Source organism: Corvus moneduloides, chromosome 10 (assembly GCF_009650955.1).
Source record: "Corvus moneduloides isolate bCorMon1 chromosome 10, bCorMon1.pri, whole genome shotgun sequence".
Classification (NCBI taxonomy): Eukaryota; Metazoa; Chordata; class Aves; order Passeriformes; family Corvidae; genus Corvus; species Corvus moneduloides.
Genome location: NC_045485.1, coordinates 23,618,837 through 23,637,321, shown reverse-complemented (window position 1 = coordinate 23,637,321; position 18,485 = coordinate 23,618,837). Strand labels below are relative to the sequence as shown.

At 48.7% G+C, this 18,485-nt stretch overlaps 1 protein-coding gene across 1 annotated transcript; it reads right to left on the bottom strand.

The window, feature by feature from the left end:
• Nucleotides 1-6,892: 6,892 nt before the first annotated feature.
• Nucleotides 6,893-15,632, bottom strand: SLC2A2 (solute carrier family 2 member 2). Its single transcript, XM_032118858.1, has 11 exons — nucleotides 15,469-15,632; nucleotides 14,715-14,810; nucleotides 13,942-14,198; nucleotides 13,302-13,426; nucleotides 12,448-12,563; nucleotides 11,746-11,908; nucleotides 11,130-11,317; nucleotides 10,142-10,246; nucleotides 7,909-8,010; nucleotides 7,289-7,492; nucleotides 6,893-7,084 (listed from the first exon to the last, which is right to left on the bottom strand). The coding sequence occupies exons 1-11, from the start codon at nucleotides 15,481-15,483 to the stop codon at nucleotides 6,893-6,895; spliced, it is 1,563 nt and encodes a 520-aa protein (XP_031974749.1). The 5' UTR covers nucleotides 15,484-15,632.
• Nucleotides 15,633-18,485: the final 2,853 nt, after the last annotated feature.

Genomic DNA, 18,485 nt, shown 5'->3' with positions numbered 1-18,485 from the left:
CGCGCGCCGCCTCCTCCCCACAGCCCGCACCCCGCGCCGCCATCTTGGGTGGCTGAGGCCGCCGCGGGTGTGTCCGGGCTGGTTGGCTACGGCGGTGGGAGTTACACGAATGTGGGGGGAAATGTGCGTCCCCAAAATGTCCCCAAAGCCGTGTGAGCCGTGCATGGCGGTACACACAAAGCTCCTTTGTCTGCCTCGTGTGCCCCCTCTCAGAGTAATCAGAAACGAGCGTTTTGAAAGCATTATAATCAGCCAAAAGGGACGGAGATGGCTGAGATCCATACCGAGAGTTTCTGTTTGATATTCCATGAATAGTGGAATTATTAGTACTGGAATACTGTGTCCAGCTCTGTGGTCTTCAACATAGGAAACACAGGGATCTGTTGGAGCAGATGCAGGGGAGGAACATGAAGATGATCCTCTGTAAAGAAAATCAGAAGGTTCAGCCTGGAGAAGGGAGACCTTCCTGCAGTATTTTCTCTTATAAAGGAGAGTTATGTGAGAGATAGAGACTTTTTACCAGGGCCTATTGTGACAGGACAAGGACCAAGGCTTTCAAACTGAAAAGAGGGTAGGTTTGGAAAAACCATGTTCAGAAAAAATGTGGATGTCCCATCTTTGGAAGTGTTCCAGGCCAGGGTGGATGGCATTTAGAGCAATCTGATCTAGTGAAAGATGTCTGTGCCCATGGCAGGGATTTGGAGCAGATGATCTTTAAAGAGGTTTTCCAATCCTAAGTGTTCTAGACTATGGCACAGCCCTCATCCTGTCCAACAACCATTCCCTGCACTGCCTCAGGAGAGGTCTGTGGCCATGGAAGCCTGACTGTGGGATCCTGAGCAAAACGAGGCCAAAGGACTGTTTTTACTAAATCCTTCCTAGGGAAATGTTGTAATACTTCGAGATCTTTGAACAAATTCACCTGGAGCGTTCCTGTGGAGCTGCTGGTGGATGTGCTCCAGCTCTGCAGGTTGCCCTGCAGATCACCTACAAACACAACAAAACCAGGAAAATTCAGTGGCAGCACCTGCCTCAGCTATCACCACCACAGGGTGCTGTGTGCTGTCCTACGTTTTTTGCCCTGAGACCCTGAGTTTGTCATCTGTGCTCTAATGGGGTAGCTACACAAGTCACTGTTAACATCACATTTTTAAATGCTTCATCATGAGATGTTTTATTTAATCTGTGTTAACTTTTGTGATCTGTTTGCCTGTGGTCCCCCTGTTGTTGTTACACAGATCCCACTCCAAATTGTACAGCCAAGGAGTTAAATTTGGCTCTTATTTACATGGGGCCACTTCATGAGGTCCCAGCATCGTGTCTTTCTCCTTTACTTGGGCTTTCCTTGGATGCTGCCTCACCCAGCCCGCTATGGAGATGATAACACTTTATCCTGCCCATTTTATTGCTGTCTCAGTTGATAAGCAGAATCTGGGGCATCCTGTTAAATGTTTTAACATGTGCAGTGTGTGTTTACCTGCACGTGTGTGACAAGTTGCACATGCTCTAGGGCTTTTTATCTTCTAATAAAATACTTCGTGAGAAAACGACCAACTGCTCTGAACCCAAACTGCAGCAGCCTGGGGCTAAGCACTACTGATATATTTTTTTCTTTTCTCAAGTATCAGTTGATAAATTTGGCTGATTTTCCACAATTAACAGATTCATTTTGAATTACTTGAGAGATCTTATGGGGTGAATCAAGTCTTTTTACTGAAGTGCAGCTGTAGATGATATTTATTTTTTCAGACACAAATATTCCAAGACAGCCTTTATTTGAGAGTCAATAAAAAATACTGGAAATCCAATCCATCAGTCATTACCTGTAGGCATCCTTCCTTTGTCTGGATGAACATTTATTTTCTGAAGTGTGTTTCTTGATAGTATTAATGTGATTATCCCACTTTTCTATACAAGAACAGCAATTGGGTTCAAAGCATATTTGTAAATAAAATACCATGGTCTTTCACATTTAAAGGCGTTTTCTTTCCAGTGTTGCACACACACACCTTTTCTCTCAAGTAGGCTCAGGATGTTATCAAGCTTTGCTTCTCCTATCTGTGTCTTTAAGATGTGAAGAGGGATTAGAAAACTTTTGGAAGATTTAAACTTAGTGAGTTGTGTGTGTTCTCAGTTATGTTTTGGAGAAGTGTCTGATGCCCTAAAGCTCCTCATCAAAGCCCAGCCGTGAGAATATGCATTTCAGCCAGTGCTGGGGGAAACATGCCGCCTTGTTTCCAGAAACATCCCACCTCGTTTCCAGCCGGCCCACTGGAACGCAGGAGGTGGTGTTTACACCTCTGGGCCATGGGGTCAGGTCACACGATTAGAAATACCAGGCCATGAGCGGAGTGGTGTAAACAGCCCAGTTCCAGCCTGAGCAGTGTCTCTGTTTCAGCTGCTGAGCTGACTTTCCTGGGATCCTGCTGTGTCCTGACTGTTGGGGTGAGGGCTCACAGCAGCTTGTGTGCGCAGCCTTGAGCAGGAGGACGTGAGAGAGGCTGTGAATCAGTGATCCCCCTCCACAGGACAGTGTCACGCTCAGCAGGACTTCAGAGTTCCTATGTAGGTGTATCTGTGTGGCAGGAATGGGGTCAGGGACCCTCTGCAGTGACCTTGCCACAGGCACCCACTCTGCTGTCACTGCTGTTCGCTGTCAGCTTCCTGTGCCAAGCCCATGTCCGAATCAGGGAATCACCCTGGGCACACGCTGGGGATCAGAGGCAAGCGGTGACAGTGCAGTGACACTGTGAGCTGGCGGGAACCACTGTAATTGTAACTTCCCCAAAGGGAAAGCACAAAGTAACTCCAGCTGTTCCCTCCTCCTGGGGCTGCAACTGTGCTGGAGCGGTGATATCCCACCCACGACCCGCAGGGACCTGATGCTTTTCAGAGTCACAGAGCCGCTCTCTCTCCTGAACAGCCGCTCTCTCTCCCTCCTGCAGGGAGGCAAAACCGCAGGACACTACCCAAGCCTTGGGTCTGGAGTTGTATCTACAGCCTGTAAAATTTAAGGACTGCTGATCTACAGCCAGGATTTATTGCTCTAGTGCTGGGGAGGAGATTCCTTTCTTTTCAGCACAGCTACTCAGGCTGTGCCTCTGGGTAAAATCTGCAAGTGTTGCTTCAGGATTTAGTGAAACACTTGAGCACAGTTACCTTAAATTTAATCTGATGCTTACACATTCTGCTGGATCCAGTCCTGATGTCCTGCCTTGAAATTCCTCAGCTCCCATAGATTCCAGTGAAAGATAAGCACACTGAACACCTCAGAAAATTCTTCATACCTCAAAGACTTTGTCCCTGTATATGTAGTACTTGGGTTAGCTTCATCATTATCAGTGGTTTGACTCCAGAGATACAGGGTAGTGCTTCTCAGTGATGAAAAACAAGTTGAAGTGAGGCAGAAAAACCTGTGATAAATTAGTGTGGAGAGCATTAATGGAGTCAAATGTCCTGAGTTTATTGAATTAGGGAAGTCAAACTAATTTTAAAATTAAGCCTAGAGAGTGGGAGACTAGATACTGTAGGCACAACAAAAAAGTCTTAATGGCTGTCATCTCAGCACATTAGGAAAACACTGTCAAAGCTCTTGCTGACAAGATGCTTTCTCGGGGATTATTAATTATATTGCATTATTAGCCAGGCATGGTATGAGAACATATTTAACACGTTAACTAAAATGCAACAACCATTTAGCTAATAAGTTTGACTTGCTCTTTTAAATTTTCTTAATGATTAGCAACTTAGTAAAACTGTAATGGTAAGAGATAAAAATAATGATTCAACAAGCCGTGTCTCAAGGACAAGTTTTAACTGGAACTTGCATGTGGCAAGGATAGATAAAGTGTACAGTCCTAATTATCAGGACAAGACAAAAGTAAACATATCATCAGATTTAACTAACTCTAATGACCCTGTCCTGTGCTGGCATATGGTTAAAGTGCTCTTGTGATAGTTCAGCCCAGCTTGATCCTTCCACTGCAGCCATGGGGAGGACAAAGGGTCAGCAGTGCCTCACTCTGCTCATCCTGTCCCAGGCTGGAAGGAGAAAACTCCCTTACCTTCCACATGACAGCTGCTGCAAGGAAACACAGCCTGGCAGTCCATTTTCCTTAGGTGCCTCTGAACTCCTAGGCAGCACTTCCGGGAAGTTCAGCACTGTAGCCATGGGCAATGTTAATGCTGTGGGCTGTGTTAAACTGAATTATGTGCTGCATTACAATAATTGGATCAGGCTTTCTATTGTCATTCACCAGTGACACAGGAAAACAAGGACTGACTGCTCAATGTTGATCAATAAGGCCCCTCACTGCTGAGTTGCCAGCAGCGTCACTGATGCCCCGCAGAAAATAGGACAAAACTTAGCAGAAGTTTAGGAAATAGTTTTGTACCCCCTGTATAATCACAGGGGACTCAGCCTGCCTGGGCCCTGAGAGCAGCAGCAAATCTGCTTTGAACTTCACCTCTCCCCAAATGCTCCTCCTGCCTCTCGTGCCTAGAGAGGCCCCAGCACCAGGTTTTAGGCTGCACCAGCACCATGCAAGCAGAGGTGCTTCACAGTGGGGTGGAGTGGGCAGCGGGGTCAGCTGGGGCCAGACAGCGGCACCCCTCCAGTCAGGGTTCATCCTGGCCCAGAGCCAGCTCCCACCGGCTCCAGGGCTGCCTCTAACCCCACAGTCTCACCTCTGGACCACCCTTTTCAAAGGGATTTAGCTGAGGGCTTGCACATCTTTGACCACCTATGGAGCAAATGTGTCCTGCTAGGAAAACAGCTCCCATCTGGCATTGGATGTGTGTCTGGGATGTACAGACGGGAAGAAACAGCAGCGCAAGCCAACACCTGCCATAGATATTGTTCATCTTTTATCTAACAGACCTAGATAACAATGCTGATAGCAAGAATTCTCTTTTTTTCTCCTTTTTGTACATTCAGACAATCCATTATAATATTTATGGCAGTAAACACTGTGGAGAGCTTCTGAGTCTGCTTTGTCCATTGGTCTCACCTGGGGGGACCTGTGTGCAGCACACAGATGGACAGCCCGACACAGACCTGTGCCCCAGCTCTGCTGCTCTCTTCTCAGCCCCAGCCTGGTTCCAGCAGCCCTGCATGCCCTGTGTCAGACCCGGGTCACTCACCACTGCAGCACATGACAGCAGTGACCCAGTTCTCCTCTAGTTAAATCCCAGCAGTTGCTCCAGCAAAGCCTTTGGTGCAATCTTACTGCTTCAGTGCACACACTGTGGCCAGACATTTTTCCCAGTGGACCTCGTGGCTGCACTTCCCATCACTTGGAAGTGATGAGAATTGGCTGTAGGGACTTAGTACCAAGAGAGTAAAGTCTACAAAGGAAAAATGTTCACAAAAAGGAGCATAAACCTCCCCTAAAACCAAACCCATAGCAGCAGCATGATCCTCCTCAGCCCTTCTATGATGTGCTTTTCATTATGCTTGATCCTCTGTTACATTTTGGCCACTGCTTCGCCAGGAGCTGTGGTGAGCACACAGTGACCAAGCAATGCTGGTGTTTCATCTCTAAATAAATAATGGGTTTCTACCCCGAGAAAGCTGCTAGAAAGTAACCTGGTATCACAACAAGTAATATGCAAATCTTAAAAGTCAAGCAGAGAGCAGGCTTTTACAATGGTTCCAACTATCTCCCCAAAAAAGGAAGAAAAATCCTTGGAGTTTGATTCTGCCACATAAAAGTGTCTCATAAAGAAGCAAAAGGAGCATAAACAAGGCTATGGAAACAGCACGACCTCCTGCTTGCACACGATCTTGGCTGAAGCACACCCAGCCAGCAAGATGCTAAGTGATGCAAAGTGGGAGTTGGGTAAGTGGCACCTTCCAGTTAACCTTTCAATACCCATTTCTTCTTTGGGTCATCATTAATTGTTGCTTTATGGGCAGCCTGAGCCCTTGGCTGGACCTGGAGCCTGTGGGTCTTGAGCACTGCGTGAAAGGAAGGGAAGGAAGTTGCAGATGGGGACGGAGGTGCCCTGGCAATGGTCACACCATGGAAGGGGTGGCAGCAGGACTCCAGTCTCCTCACACGGAGACCAGGAGTGCCCAGGCCTCTTGTGTGGTCAGTGTTGTGCTGTGCCTTGTGCTGAAGCAGCAAGAAGGGAGAGAGGAGAGGCTTCCTGGGAGGAAAGAGGGAGCTAAGTAGTCTGGCTGAATTGTAAGGGAAATACCCATCAGCCCAGCCACAGTTTCTAAGACTCTCCAAAAAATACTGTGACTGAGAAATCTGTATGAGATCAGACAGAATTTCCATAATGCACAGATAGCAAAGCAAGGGAGGATCATCCCAACCAGTTCAGGTGGGATCCACCGTCTTCCTCTGCAGAAGCAAGAGTGAGGGGGAGTTTGCTCCACCTGTTTTCCTTAGCACCTGGGGTGATCAGTGCTGTGTGCTGGTGACACAACTGCGCTAGCAATTGGTTTCTCAAGGCACCAGGTCTCTCAGCAGAATGAAGCAGAGAGCAGGGGATAAAAAAGTGAAAACATGACGCTGCAGCATCAGCCAGCCCCCTTTCCTTCATCTCAGCTAAGAGATGGCCCTGCTCAGTGCCGTCTGGTAAGCTCATTGTCCCAATGGGCTCTTCCCATAGGGCATGGAGACACACATGTAACATACTCCTCCAGTCCTTTCCCTGGCTCTTCCTGCAGCCCAGTTGTCCCAAGTGTCTTAGAGTAAAAGGCCAAGTTAGCACCTGTTGCTGGGAGGTGTGAACCACAGCAACCAGAAGGAATCCAATGGATGGGTCCTCCTGGTCTGCCAGCTGCAAGGTTTTTGCGAAATGAGACTTTTGCCCAACGTTCTTCTCATGGTTCCCGAAGGAGGTCCATGCCCAGTCCCTCCTTTCTGGGTGCGTGGGATGTCTATGCCTCCTCGCTGCGTCGCAGGTCTTGCAGCTCAGTCATGGCTTTGGCCGAGAGCTTCTTGCGGCGGAACGCGGCTGCGATCTCCTCAAAGGACTTTCCTTTCGTCTCCGGTACTTTGAAGTACGCAAACAGAAAGAAGACGAGGAGCAGACCCGCAAAGATCACAAACACGTATGGTCCGCATAGATCCTGCAGTGGGAAAGTGGGAACAGGGGAGACCACCATCAGCACCACAGGGATGGCTTCCCCTTCCTACTCCCAGTGGCTGCGGTGCCCAGCCAGTCTAGGGGATGGAAATCTGGGAGGCACATTCACATCCTGATGGGCTGCTTTGGGAGCCAAGCAGTGGGGTCATGCCAGTTGTTTATTTGTATGGTTTAAGGGATTTCTTACCGCTATATACTGGAAACACATTCCCACGATGAAGTTGCAGGCCCAGTTGCAGAAGCCAGCGACAGCAATGGCGGCAGGGCGTGGGCCTTGGCTGAACAGTTCAGCTACAATAAACCAGGGAATGGGCCCGGGCCCCACTTCGAAGAAGATGACGAAGAGGAAGATCGCAACCATGCTGACATAGCTCATCCAGGCAAACTGGCTCTGCAAGAGGTTGGTGTTAGAGTCCCAACACAACTCTCATTAATTATCACTAATTACCTTATGTAGGCTTCTTTTTCAGAAATTCCTTTCTATTCAGACAAAGGGGGACTGGACATGAATAATTAAGGTTTTAAACTCTTGTGGCAGGTGCTGGCTGGGCATGTAGTACCAGCATTGCTGCCTGGAGGAGTTCACAGCCATCAGTTCAGCTGTTACTTTGAGCCCTCTCCTTGCCTGCGGCTCAGCAAAATGAGGCAGAATGGCAGCCTTTAATAACCAGGGTGTTCAGCAAAGGAGGCCACTCCTTACTTGCTTTTTCATCTGGACAGGCGCTTGCACCAGTGGTTTGGACTGACTTTGATGGGATCTTCTCTTGTTTTCAAACCGAGGAGGAAAAAATGGAGAGAAATCCTTACCAGGAGCACAAGCCCAACTGTCATGGCCACAGCGCTGACTAACATGCCCATCAAACCAGCCAGGAACAGGGACCGCCTGCCTGCCTTCTCCACCAGAAGGACCTGTAGAAATACATGCAGCAGCTCAGTGTCCAGCACCACCACTCTCAGGATCAGGGCCATTAGCAATAACCAACCTGCTACCACTGCCACACTGCTCTTTTGCTCTTTTAGCTCCAGTGGTAGAGATTTATGGGCTGGTTTCCAAGTATCAGAAACTCTGCTTGCGGCTGCTGGGAAGCCAGACTGAGCAGTCACCCTGCCAAGGGCAAGGCAAAGGCACATACGCTCAGAGCCCATGTATTTCCAAGCTCTCAGGACTTCCCACCACTCCTACATGAGTTGCTGACTGTGGACTTTCTCTCTCTCTCCCTTTTCTTTTTTTCTTCCAGTAACTAAAAACTTACTAGGTCTGCATTAGTTCGAAATCAGCCTTCAAAATGTAGCATGATTCAGGCCACATCTTGGGCCCTTGCACCTTGCCTGTCTAGGGCAGGGATACTTGTGTAGCAGCTGCAGTCAGGATTTTTCCTCCAATCACTGCCAGACTCCTTTTGCTTCCCTGGTAGTCACAAGGCTTAGTTTTCTCCTTCTCAGCTCCTCTTGGTGGGTTCCAGTCGTCTCACACAGCTTTTGACAGATACCTAAGTCTGTACCAGACACCTCACCGGGCGGGAAGCTGTAGGTCCCTCCGAGGACAGTGCAGCTAGCCTGGCCTAACCATGCAGCAGCCTCTGAGGCTGCCTGCTCTTTTCCCTCTGCTTGAAAGGACACCTCTGGCCAGCAGCTCCACCTTTCCTGCCATTACAGCCATGATTTACACTTCCCAGAGACCGTCTCTTTTGCTGGAGGCAGTTCATGTGCTGACACGTGAAGTTGTAGAGGATGAATCTCTGCTCCCTTCTCCCCATGCCAAGGTCCACCCAGCTGTCAGTGCCTCTGTCTTTTGATTTGGGTCTGTCATTTATTGACAAAAGCAGGTAATTTTTAAGTGCTCATGGACAAAAGAAGCAAAGAGCAAATGCCCAAGGCTGCAAGTAACACAGCCCTGGGATGGGGACTGAACTGCAGGACACCCTCCATGCTGAAGAAAGGCTTCTTCCAGCTGCACATCTCTGTGCCTCCTTTCACAATAAATATCACATTTTCTCCTCAGTATGGGGCCTGTGATGGACTTTAAAGCAGGTTCACTCCAAGACCTCCTATCTCATAGGTGCTGGGTTGGAAGGGACCTTAAAGATCATCCAATTTCAACCCCTCTGCCATGGGCAGGGACACCTTCCACAAGACCAGGTTGCTCCAAGCCCTGTCTAACCTGGCCTTAGACAATTCAGGGATGGGGCATCCACAACCTCTCTGAGAAACCTGTGCCAGTGCCTCACCACCTTCACAGCCAAGAATTTCTTTCTAATATCTAATCAAAACCTGCTCTTTCAGTTTAAAATGATTCCTCCTTGTCCTAAATCTCTTGGAGCTGTGTATTTCTGTCTTGCAGCCAGTCCTGCATCATGTTGGTGAAAGTCCTTTATTCCCTAAATCTCTTGAGAGATAATAGGGAAATAGGCTTGGCATTTCCTGATCTTATATTAATGGCCACATCATAAAACTAATTGCCAGCTGATAGGAATTGTATTAATCCTCTCAGGAGAGAGACGAACAAAGGGAAGGTCTGTGGAAACAGAACCATCCTTTTATTGCTGCAGAGCCCTGCTGAGATAGGATGAGGATAGGTGCTGGATTACTTTTATTACTGTGGAACAGCCTTTGGGTATCACTCGTGCAGGTGCTGTGTACATACAGAAAACAGTTTGAAAGATAACAGGTAAGAGCAGACTGTGAGCTGGTGACTTCTCCATCGCAGCCCCCATCCCGTGCCTGCTCCCTGGGGGAATAGGACCTGCACAATTGCAATCCCAAGGGCAACTTTTATGTGGGGGGGAAATGCAGAGTTTTCAGAACTTCCTTGAACACAGTGGTGCAGTTTCTACTGATGAGACATTTAGCAGTGCTGATTGATAGCAACATGCTCTATGTCAAGACTTGAATTTTCAAATGAAACTTGTCCAGGGAATGATTTTTCCCTGTAAGGTGTTCAGGGTCAGTCCTGCAACACTGCAAATCCCAGCTCTGGGATAAAATCATATTTCAAAACCACATTGTAGCTTCTGTCCAGCGGGCAGAAGTGTTTACTTACAGAGATAACAGTGAAGACTGTGTTCACCACTCCAACACCGATGGTTGCATAAACTGGTTGTTCAACCCCAGCTCTCTCGAAAATGTTTGTGGAGTAGTAAAAGATCTATCAAAATACATCAAGATGAAGGATTAGGCAATAGGGCTGGTGAAACTTTTTGTTCTCATGAGGGAACAGTTGCGTTTGCTTGGCTGAGATGTGATGTAATTTAATTATGAATAATTTTTCAACTTTTAACTGCTTGTTATAATAATTAAAGCTGAAAATTTCAAAGGAGCCTGAGGGAGTTAAAAATCCTGTTGAAATTCCCCTCTTGAGCTACTGCATTTGCACATCTGTTTTCTTCTATGTAGTCCATGTTTAATCTCAAAATCCAGATTGCCAGCACTGAGCACTGAAGACAAATATCTTAATATGACCAAGTTTTACATGAATTTTAAAATATTGTCATTGCAATGACTCCCATTTCTTCCTTCTCTCCAAGAATAAGATAATTCCTTTTGGGTGAAAGCTAAGGGCAGGAGGTAAACGGGTGGCTGACCCAGTGGCTGATGGATACGTTGGGCATGGCCTGGAGCCAGCTGGGCTGGGCATCCCTGTGTGCTACTTAATGCTTCTGGGTGTCAAGTGGTGATGTCTGGTATTCCAGGAGGTGATGCAAAAGTTGTTTAGCTAAAAATGGCTACAAAATAGTGATTCTGGGGTGCGCATGATGTCATTTAAGAGAGCAAACTGCTGACAAACTCGGGTAGGTGGAGGGTCATGGGAGGGCTCAGCATGGGCCTGCTGTGCCAGCTGGTTTTGTGCTGGACTCCCTCCTACTCTTCTTCCCTCCTGCCCTCCCACAGCCAGCTTTGCAGGGACTGAGGAGCCCATTGCAGCCATGGGAAAGCCTTCTTTCATCCCTGCAGGACTTGGATTGAACCAGAGCTGCCTTTTCACGCTCAACATGGATTTCTTGAAAGACGAACATTTTGGGGAGACTCACCGCATTGATTCCTGAGAACTGCTGGGATATTTGCACCATCAGTGCCACGATGACAGCCTGCCTGTACTTGGAAGAGGTGAAAAGCTGTTTTATGGAGACTTTCTTCTCACTAGCAGCCTCTTGCTTTTCCTTTTCCATCTCTTCAATCTCTTTCATCGGATCACAGTTTCCTCGAAGCCTCTTCAAATCTTAGGGAAACAAAAGATTGAAATTTTATTTTCAGTGGTAGGTAAGGTGTAAGTAAGGACAAGAATTTCTTTAGGCAAAACTTAAGGTAAGCCAACCACATGGACAGCTGTGCCCTCTTGCTCTGAGGGTTCCTGTGGCACACCCAAGGTATCCAGGGTGGGTCTGCTTGGTCAGGGGAAGCAGCACATCAGCTTTGCAACAGCCCTGAGACATCACTCTCAAGCCTCATCCCTCAGCAGTGCTGCTTGGTCCCATGCAAACGTCTCCGTAGTTTTTGATCCAGAGCTAGTTTGTACCTCAGCAGCTCAGAGCATGAGATGGAGCAACCACAATCACATGGGAGTCCTCAGCTGGGCTTTTCCTTCTGTGTTTAATACTATGTACAGTATAAAAACAACTCTAGACAAGCCCAGAATATCTTTCTTACTTTTTTTAGCTTCCTCCACCTTCCCCAGTTTGATGTAAAGGTATCGGGGGCTCTCGGGGCACAGTAAGAGCAGGAAGAACTGCAGCAGGGCAGCCACGCCAGACAGACCAAGGAGCAGGGGCCACATCTCATCATTGCCCAGGAGAAAGTCTAGTCCAAGGACCTGGAATAATTGAGGCATATTTGAGTGGATCATTTTGCACTGTAAGAAAAGAAAGTGATTGACCACTATGGCATTTTGAAGTGACAAGCTGGAGGAAAACTAGAAGCAAATACCAGCTCTTTTTCTGGATGTGTTTGTTTTCTGTACATTTTTGTGCCCACCTGTTGTGTAGCTGGGACTTGTGCCATGGTGGGCAGTGCTGATGGGGACTTTGGGCTCCCTGCTTCCCTGAAGAAGCCATTTTTGAGAACCTGATTACCAGGGGTTGAATGCTCAGGATCCAGCCTGATGTTGATGAGATGCTGAGAAAACTTCCTCAGGGAGAGGAGAAATTGTTTGCAGAAGTATTTTTTATTTCTTGAGAAGTTGTCTTTGTTAAGACACCTCTTACCTAAGGCAGGGGTTTAACCCCATTAGAGCAGATTGTTTTGCACACTACTTCGGTTTTGGGGTAGAATGGTGAACAACACCTCATTATATCACTGGGTCTTCCTAATCTCTGAAATGCTCTCTCTGGATGTGTGTGTTTTCCTTCTTACCTGGCTGAAGAGGATACCTGTGACGATAGCGAGCTGGTGCAGCGTCCCCAGCGCTCCTCGAAGGGCCGTGGGAGAGACCTCGCTGACGTACATGGGCACGAGTCCGGAGGAGAGCCCTGCACCGAGCACACACAGGCATCACCACTTCCAGACACAGCTCAGCAACCAGCAGAAACCACTTCCCAAACAGGAAAGGAGGATGGAGCCTGTGTGCTGCACCCCACACCCCACCAAGCCCTTCGCGCCTGGCTGGGACCCACCTGCACCTTGGAAAGGTCAGAGCTCAAAACTGGGAAGCCTTTTTGCTTGAATACACCGAGCTTGAATCATAGCACAGAGCAGGGATTGTCTGCTGGGAGAAGTTACCACAGGGCAAGGAGCTTTCCTAAAACTTGCCTTGAAACCTCAGAGTGGAGTATTGTATTTGCATAGTAGTAACAGTGATAAAGAGCTGTTATTTCTAAGCTAATTCTAATGGAATGCCATATTATTTGCTGGCTACCGTAACCTCTCTGTGCACAGTGCTCCTGTGCTCTCTGTCTAGGGAACCTGTTAACCAGGCTGGCTAATGATGTCCTCTTACAGCAGCCACCAGCAAACCCCAGCCTTGAGATACAGAGCAACCTGCTCCCTTCTAGGATATGTAAAATGAACATGTGATAGAGCCAACCCAAATACTTCTGGGAAAGATCCTGGATCAAGAAGGGCAGACACAGGGAGAAGAGGGAAACTCCCATCTTTGAAACCCCTTCTGAACTAAAAAAAGGATTAAAAAATACAGGAAACTCTGAACTGCAGCCCTGGAGCCTGATGCCAAGGAGCTGCTTTCAGTGGCTGACCCAGCCTGGACTCACCACAGTACAGCCCCGTGACCGCTCTGCCGGAGATGATGAGGATGTGGGATGGCCCAAATTTTGCCAGCCCCATGAGGAGGTTCCCAGCAATGGAAAGGACGTTCACCACCAGCATGGCTTTCACCCTGCAAGGCAGCAGCAGCACAGCTCCTCTGGCACCTTGCTCAGCCAAAGCAGCCTTTGCAACACACAAGAGGAGCTATGAAGTGATTTAATCAGCACTATAGGGGAAAAACAATGATTGTAGGCACTGCAAAGTATGGGGCCAGGGTGCAATCAGAGTAGTTAAAATGATATTATAATTGATACTATACATCCTGTGCAAATGCCATTCAGATGTCCTCCTCTTCCTTTTGCCATGGAAAGAAAAGGGGGAATTCAGAAGTTAATCAAGGCTGCTCATCAGCTGCTGTCTGAAATGCTCAAGTTGCAATAAAATGTCTGATTTGTAACTGAGGATTTTAATTGGCCCAACCTCTGTGATGGTTGAAACAGTGTTTTGGAAGTTGGAGGATTTTTTCCTAAATTGGGGAGAATAACACAAATTGTATTTCTACAGGGAGGAAATGGTTCTATGGGAAAAATCAATCAGAAGGGTTTGGGCTGTGGCACAGAGCCCCAGCACACACGAGCCTCTCACCTCCCGAGCCGGTCGCCGATCCAGCCCACAGTGAAGGAGGAAACCATGCCGCCGATGGCAAACACGGACACAGACAGGGACCAGTACATGGTGAGGATGTGTGGGGAGGTAGCGAGATCCTCACTGATGTCAGTCAGGGGTGGGAGTGTGCCCTCTGTTCCAGCCTGGAGGAACGTGCCATCCTCCCCAGAGGCATTGGTGGCATATCTGTCTGGGGAGACGATGCCCAGCACGCGCCCGTAGTGCGCTTCTATCACCTGCGACAGGCAAAGATGAAAAACACCATCAGCTCAGATCTATAACCACCCCAACCCCTGTTTTGGATTTTTTTATGCCTCAGGAGAAACTTTTCCTTGCAGGCTCTGCAGGGGTAAAATCTCGGGGTTCACCCCAGCTCCACAACACCCAGACCCCAGCGGGGAGGGGCTGCCAGAGCATTCCCCCTCCCAGGGCTGGGCTGAGCTTGGTGTCCGGATTTGGCACTGCATTTGTTGGGGGGGGGTGCAGTCCCTTGGCCTGGGTACAGGGACTGTGCTTCAGTGGAGGCAGCTCCATTATGTGCAGAGACCCACTCCTTTTCCTGGGGAAGTGCCAGCGGAGGGTCCTGGCTATGTTCTCACCCCACTGCCTTGTCGTGGGGGCTTTGTTCTGTGGGAGAGACTGCCTTGGAAGGGACAGAGCTCTCCTGAGGGCTTCTGCAAGGCACAAACTGGCCCTGGCTGCCCTGAAGCCGTAGTTCCTTGGCCATGCAAAGCTTGAGGGGCTCAACTTACCTTCTGGGGTGCGTTAATGACCCCCAGGCTGTAGCCGTACTGGAAGAAGCCCAACACCGCGGTGAAGACCGAGAGGACCAATGTTCCCGTGAGGTGCTGGGGCAGGAAGCACAGAACAACCTCATCATATGGTCCTAGCAGTGCCCAAAAGTGGGGGAGGGCTGCATCCCATCCCTGTCCCAAGGGACCCTGCTGCCCAGCTGGCTGGGACAGTGGCATCCAGGGATGCTGCTGCAGCAGCACAGGTGGTTAGCTCTCCCCAAAGGAGAAGGAAAGCCCCTGGGGACAGGCAAGATCAGGCCCCCAGGGCAGAGGGGTGTTGCCCCACAATGACAGTCCAGCTCTCCCTGCTGCACTGACCATCCTGGCCCTGGAGCTCACAGGAGCCAGAGCTCTGCCCGGCACAGCAGTGCAAGAAGCAGCAGCAGTAGCAGTAAGTCATGCACCATCCCCACCCCTGGAGCATAACAGCTGGGAAAAAAACACCAAAAGGGTTTTTCAGCAGCACTGTTTCAAGAATTTTTTCCTCCCATCACAGTTAAAGCTACTCAGTGAGCCAACAGAGCTCTTAAAAATAAAAAATAATCCCTTGGCCCTTTTCCCCTTTTGCCCCTGTGCACAGTTAATTAGTGGAGGGGATTTTTTTCTGGTTGGTTTTGGTTTTGCAAGGCATTGCTCAGTGCTGCACTCCTGCAGAAATTCTAATCATTTCACTAGAAAGCCTAGTGCAAAAATACCGACGAGCCATGATTACCTTCTCTGTCTGCATTTTCCTTTTCTCATCCACCTCGCAGCTCCTCCGCCCTCCTCCTGGGAACAGTCACTGTCCTGGGCTGCAGAGCGAGGTAGGGGCTTGGGCAGGGAGGGAAGGACAGCAGAGCTGGGATGGAGGCAGGAAAACAGGCTGGTGCTTGGAGAGATGGGACTATATCAGCTCTGGAGTTAATGAGAAACCCAAGTCTTCCACGCATTATTTGGCCACCACTCAGCTCAAAGCAGCCACCACCAATCCCCGTGTTTGGGACACACATGAAACAATGGGAGACCTGCAAAGACATAGAGTAGATCTGGAAAATTCAAATGATCCAGCTTGCAGGGCTGGTTTGGGGCTGTCCCTCAGCTGAACCATTGGAAACGTGACATACCAGGGGCTTGAGAACACGGTAGAGCCTGTTTTGAGATGCTCAACACCTTCCTCAGCTTCTGTGCTGGGTGTACATGTCGCATCACAAACCTCTTGCTGAATCAGGGAGAAGAAACCTCTCCAGCACATGTAGCAAAGCAGTGAGAAAATGACTGTTTTATTTAAATAGCACTTAGCACCTGCTTTAAAATATATTCATGTGTATATATCACATCCAGAGCCACATATAAACACAGATGTATACAAGGTCTCTCTGTGTGTCCATACACAGACACCTGCACACACAGAGCCCCCCAGCAGGCAGCTCTAATGCCAGTACACACCTATCAGAGGAGACAGCTGTGTGTGTATATGGACATAAAATGTAGCAAAATTACCCTGAATATTACAATAAAAGAGGCTTTCATTAAAAACCCCACAGTGGTGGAACAGTGAGCCTTTCAGCACTACCAGCTGATGGTTGCACTGTCAAATGTTGGGGATTCTGGGAAATACTGCCAATGCTGCCAAATACTACTGATGCTGCCAAATATTTTTGCCTTGGCTCACTTGGTTTTCATGAACTTTGCACATCTGCACAAGCTGGTCTGAGCTGGTCTCGCTCTGGCTTGGGCTTTGCTGTCCTTGACATGGTCAGAGAGAGGAGCTGCAGGGCTGGGGGGACAGTGGCATCCTTAGTGGTAGCAGACCGTGCCAAAATCTGAGTCAGCTGGGAAGGTGATTAATGCTGATTAAAGTCATTATCTTCCAGATCAGCCCCTGATGGGTCCGGCAGCCAAATCACAGCACTCATTGGAAAATGCTCTCAGTCAGCCAGGCTTCACATGGGCACAAAATGTACTTTCTACAGAGGAAGAGCAAGAGAAAAAACAACAAAGATGAGTGTAAGACCACTAATCTTTGCACTGGTCTCCAGTAAAGTAAAACTTTAACTGGAGGAGGAAAGTTCATTGCATTAAGCAGGCTTTGATTTCAGCCACAGCACCTGCATTCCCCTCTTGGGCTGGTGTAGCTGTGACAGGAAGGGCCCCAAGGATGAGCTTTTTAGTTTTCCCCAATATTTGTCCTTCCTGCTGAGATCTTTGCCAATGGTGTTTGTTTGCTCGCTGTGTGTGGATACCCAGGCATTTACAAGCAGTTTCTTTGCATTGCAGTTAAATACCTTCACAATGGGACTGGCAGGATTTGACAGTTACCAGGCTGCTCAAGCTTGAATCAGAAAACAAATGGGAGCCCTGACCCAAGACCCCAAACTGAAACCCTCGGGCACTGTGAAATCCTTGCCAGGACAGATGTCCCCCTCCAGGATTCCCATGTACCCCTCTGGGATCCCCATCCTGTTGCAGGTGCCTGGCCAAAAGAGGATGATGCTTTCCCTCCCTACTCTTCCCATCCTATTGGAGTTGGAGGGATCAAAGGCCACCAACATCCCACGAGCAGGGTGGCCTTTCCATGCCCTCCCCACTGCTGCTTAGAGCAGAACCTTCCTGTAATCTGGCTTCCTGGGGACGGGGTGTGAAGCAGCTGGAGCAGTGCTGGGGAGGCATGGGTGAACACCACTTACCTCCCCAGGAGCAGCCCTTCAACTTCCATGGAAACTTTGGATGCCAAAGGCAGGAAGCCCCACAGCCACACATATCCCTCGGCCAGGTATGGTGGCAAAAGGATGGAGCTATCCCAGACTTCTCCCATCCCTCCCTGGCCCCTCTCACCCTCCCTGCCAGGCAGGATGCTGTGTGCCAGTGCCAGGGCTGCCTCACCTTCGTCTTTGAGCCCCTGGCTGGTGCCAGCTGGGCTGTCACATACTCCTCCACAGCCTGGCCCCAGGCAATTTAAGCACATATTGAACTCTCAGTGGCACTAACAGACTCCAGACCTTGTGTTTCTCTGAACAGGGGGCTGGATGTGGATGTGCTGATTAGCAGAGGCCAGCTTGAGGCTCATGGATGGAAAAGGTTGGTGTGTAAATCTTCCTGTCATGGCAATCACTTCCCAAAGGGGCTGACTGTTAGCTTGAAAAGCAGAAGCACAATGTTCCTACAGGACAGAGAATCAGGCCTGGCTCCACCAGGATGAATGATCAGTCCATCAAATCTCTTGCCCATCTGACAGCCAGTTGTGGTCACAGTGCAGAGGGTGCAGAGAGTGGCACAGCACAGCCCAAAGCAACACTGACCCATTCCCCAGCTGGCCAGGCAGTGGTTAGGTGATTGGCAAACAACAGTGCCTGCATTATTGCTAATGCTTTATTTAAATAATAAAGTGCAAGAATTGTGCATAATGTTAGTTAGGCAGAATTGCCATGCTTACTGCCCACTCTATGTTGTGTGTAGTGTAATTGGTGTTGTTGATAATCTTACACTGTGTGATAGAAGCAATGGGCTGAAGTTTATGGCGGGGCTCTGCTTTTGAACAGCTGAACATGCTTGTCACCTCAGTGGAAGGAATTCAAAGATTCCAGAGGGGCTGTGAGGCTACCCCCAGGTGCTGGGGTAATTTGCACACCCATTTTACTGCCTCTGGGTCATTCAGAGACAGCTTTGATGTTAAAAAAAAAAAAAAGGAAAAGTATGCCATAAACCAAAACAAAGAAAAAAGGTAGATCTGGTCTGCAAGACTCTGGATCT

Coding starts and splice junctions, on each gene's coding strand:
- SLC2A2 (XM_032118858.1), bottom strand. Junction 13,427..13,941: donor ATCGGCGACCGGCTCGGGAG/GTGAGAGGCTCG, acceptor GCTGCCTTGCAG/GGTGAAAGCCATGCTGGTGG. Junction 11,909..12,447: donor CAGGTATCCTCTTCAGCCAG/GTAAGAAGGAAA, acceptor CAATTATTCCAG/GTCCTTGGACTAGACTTTCT.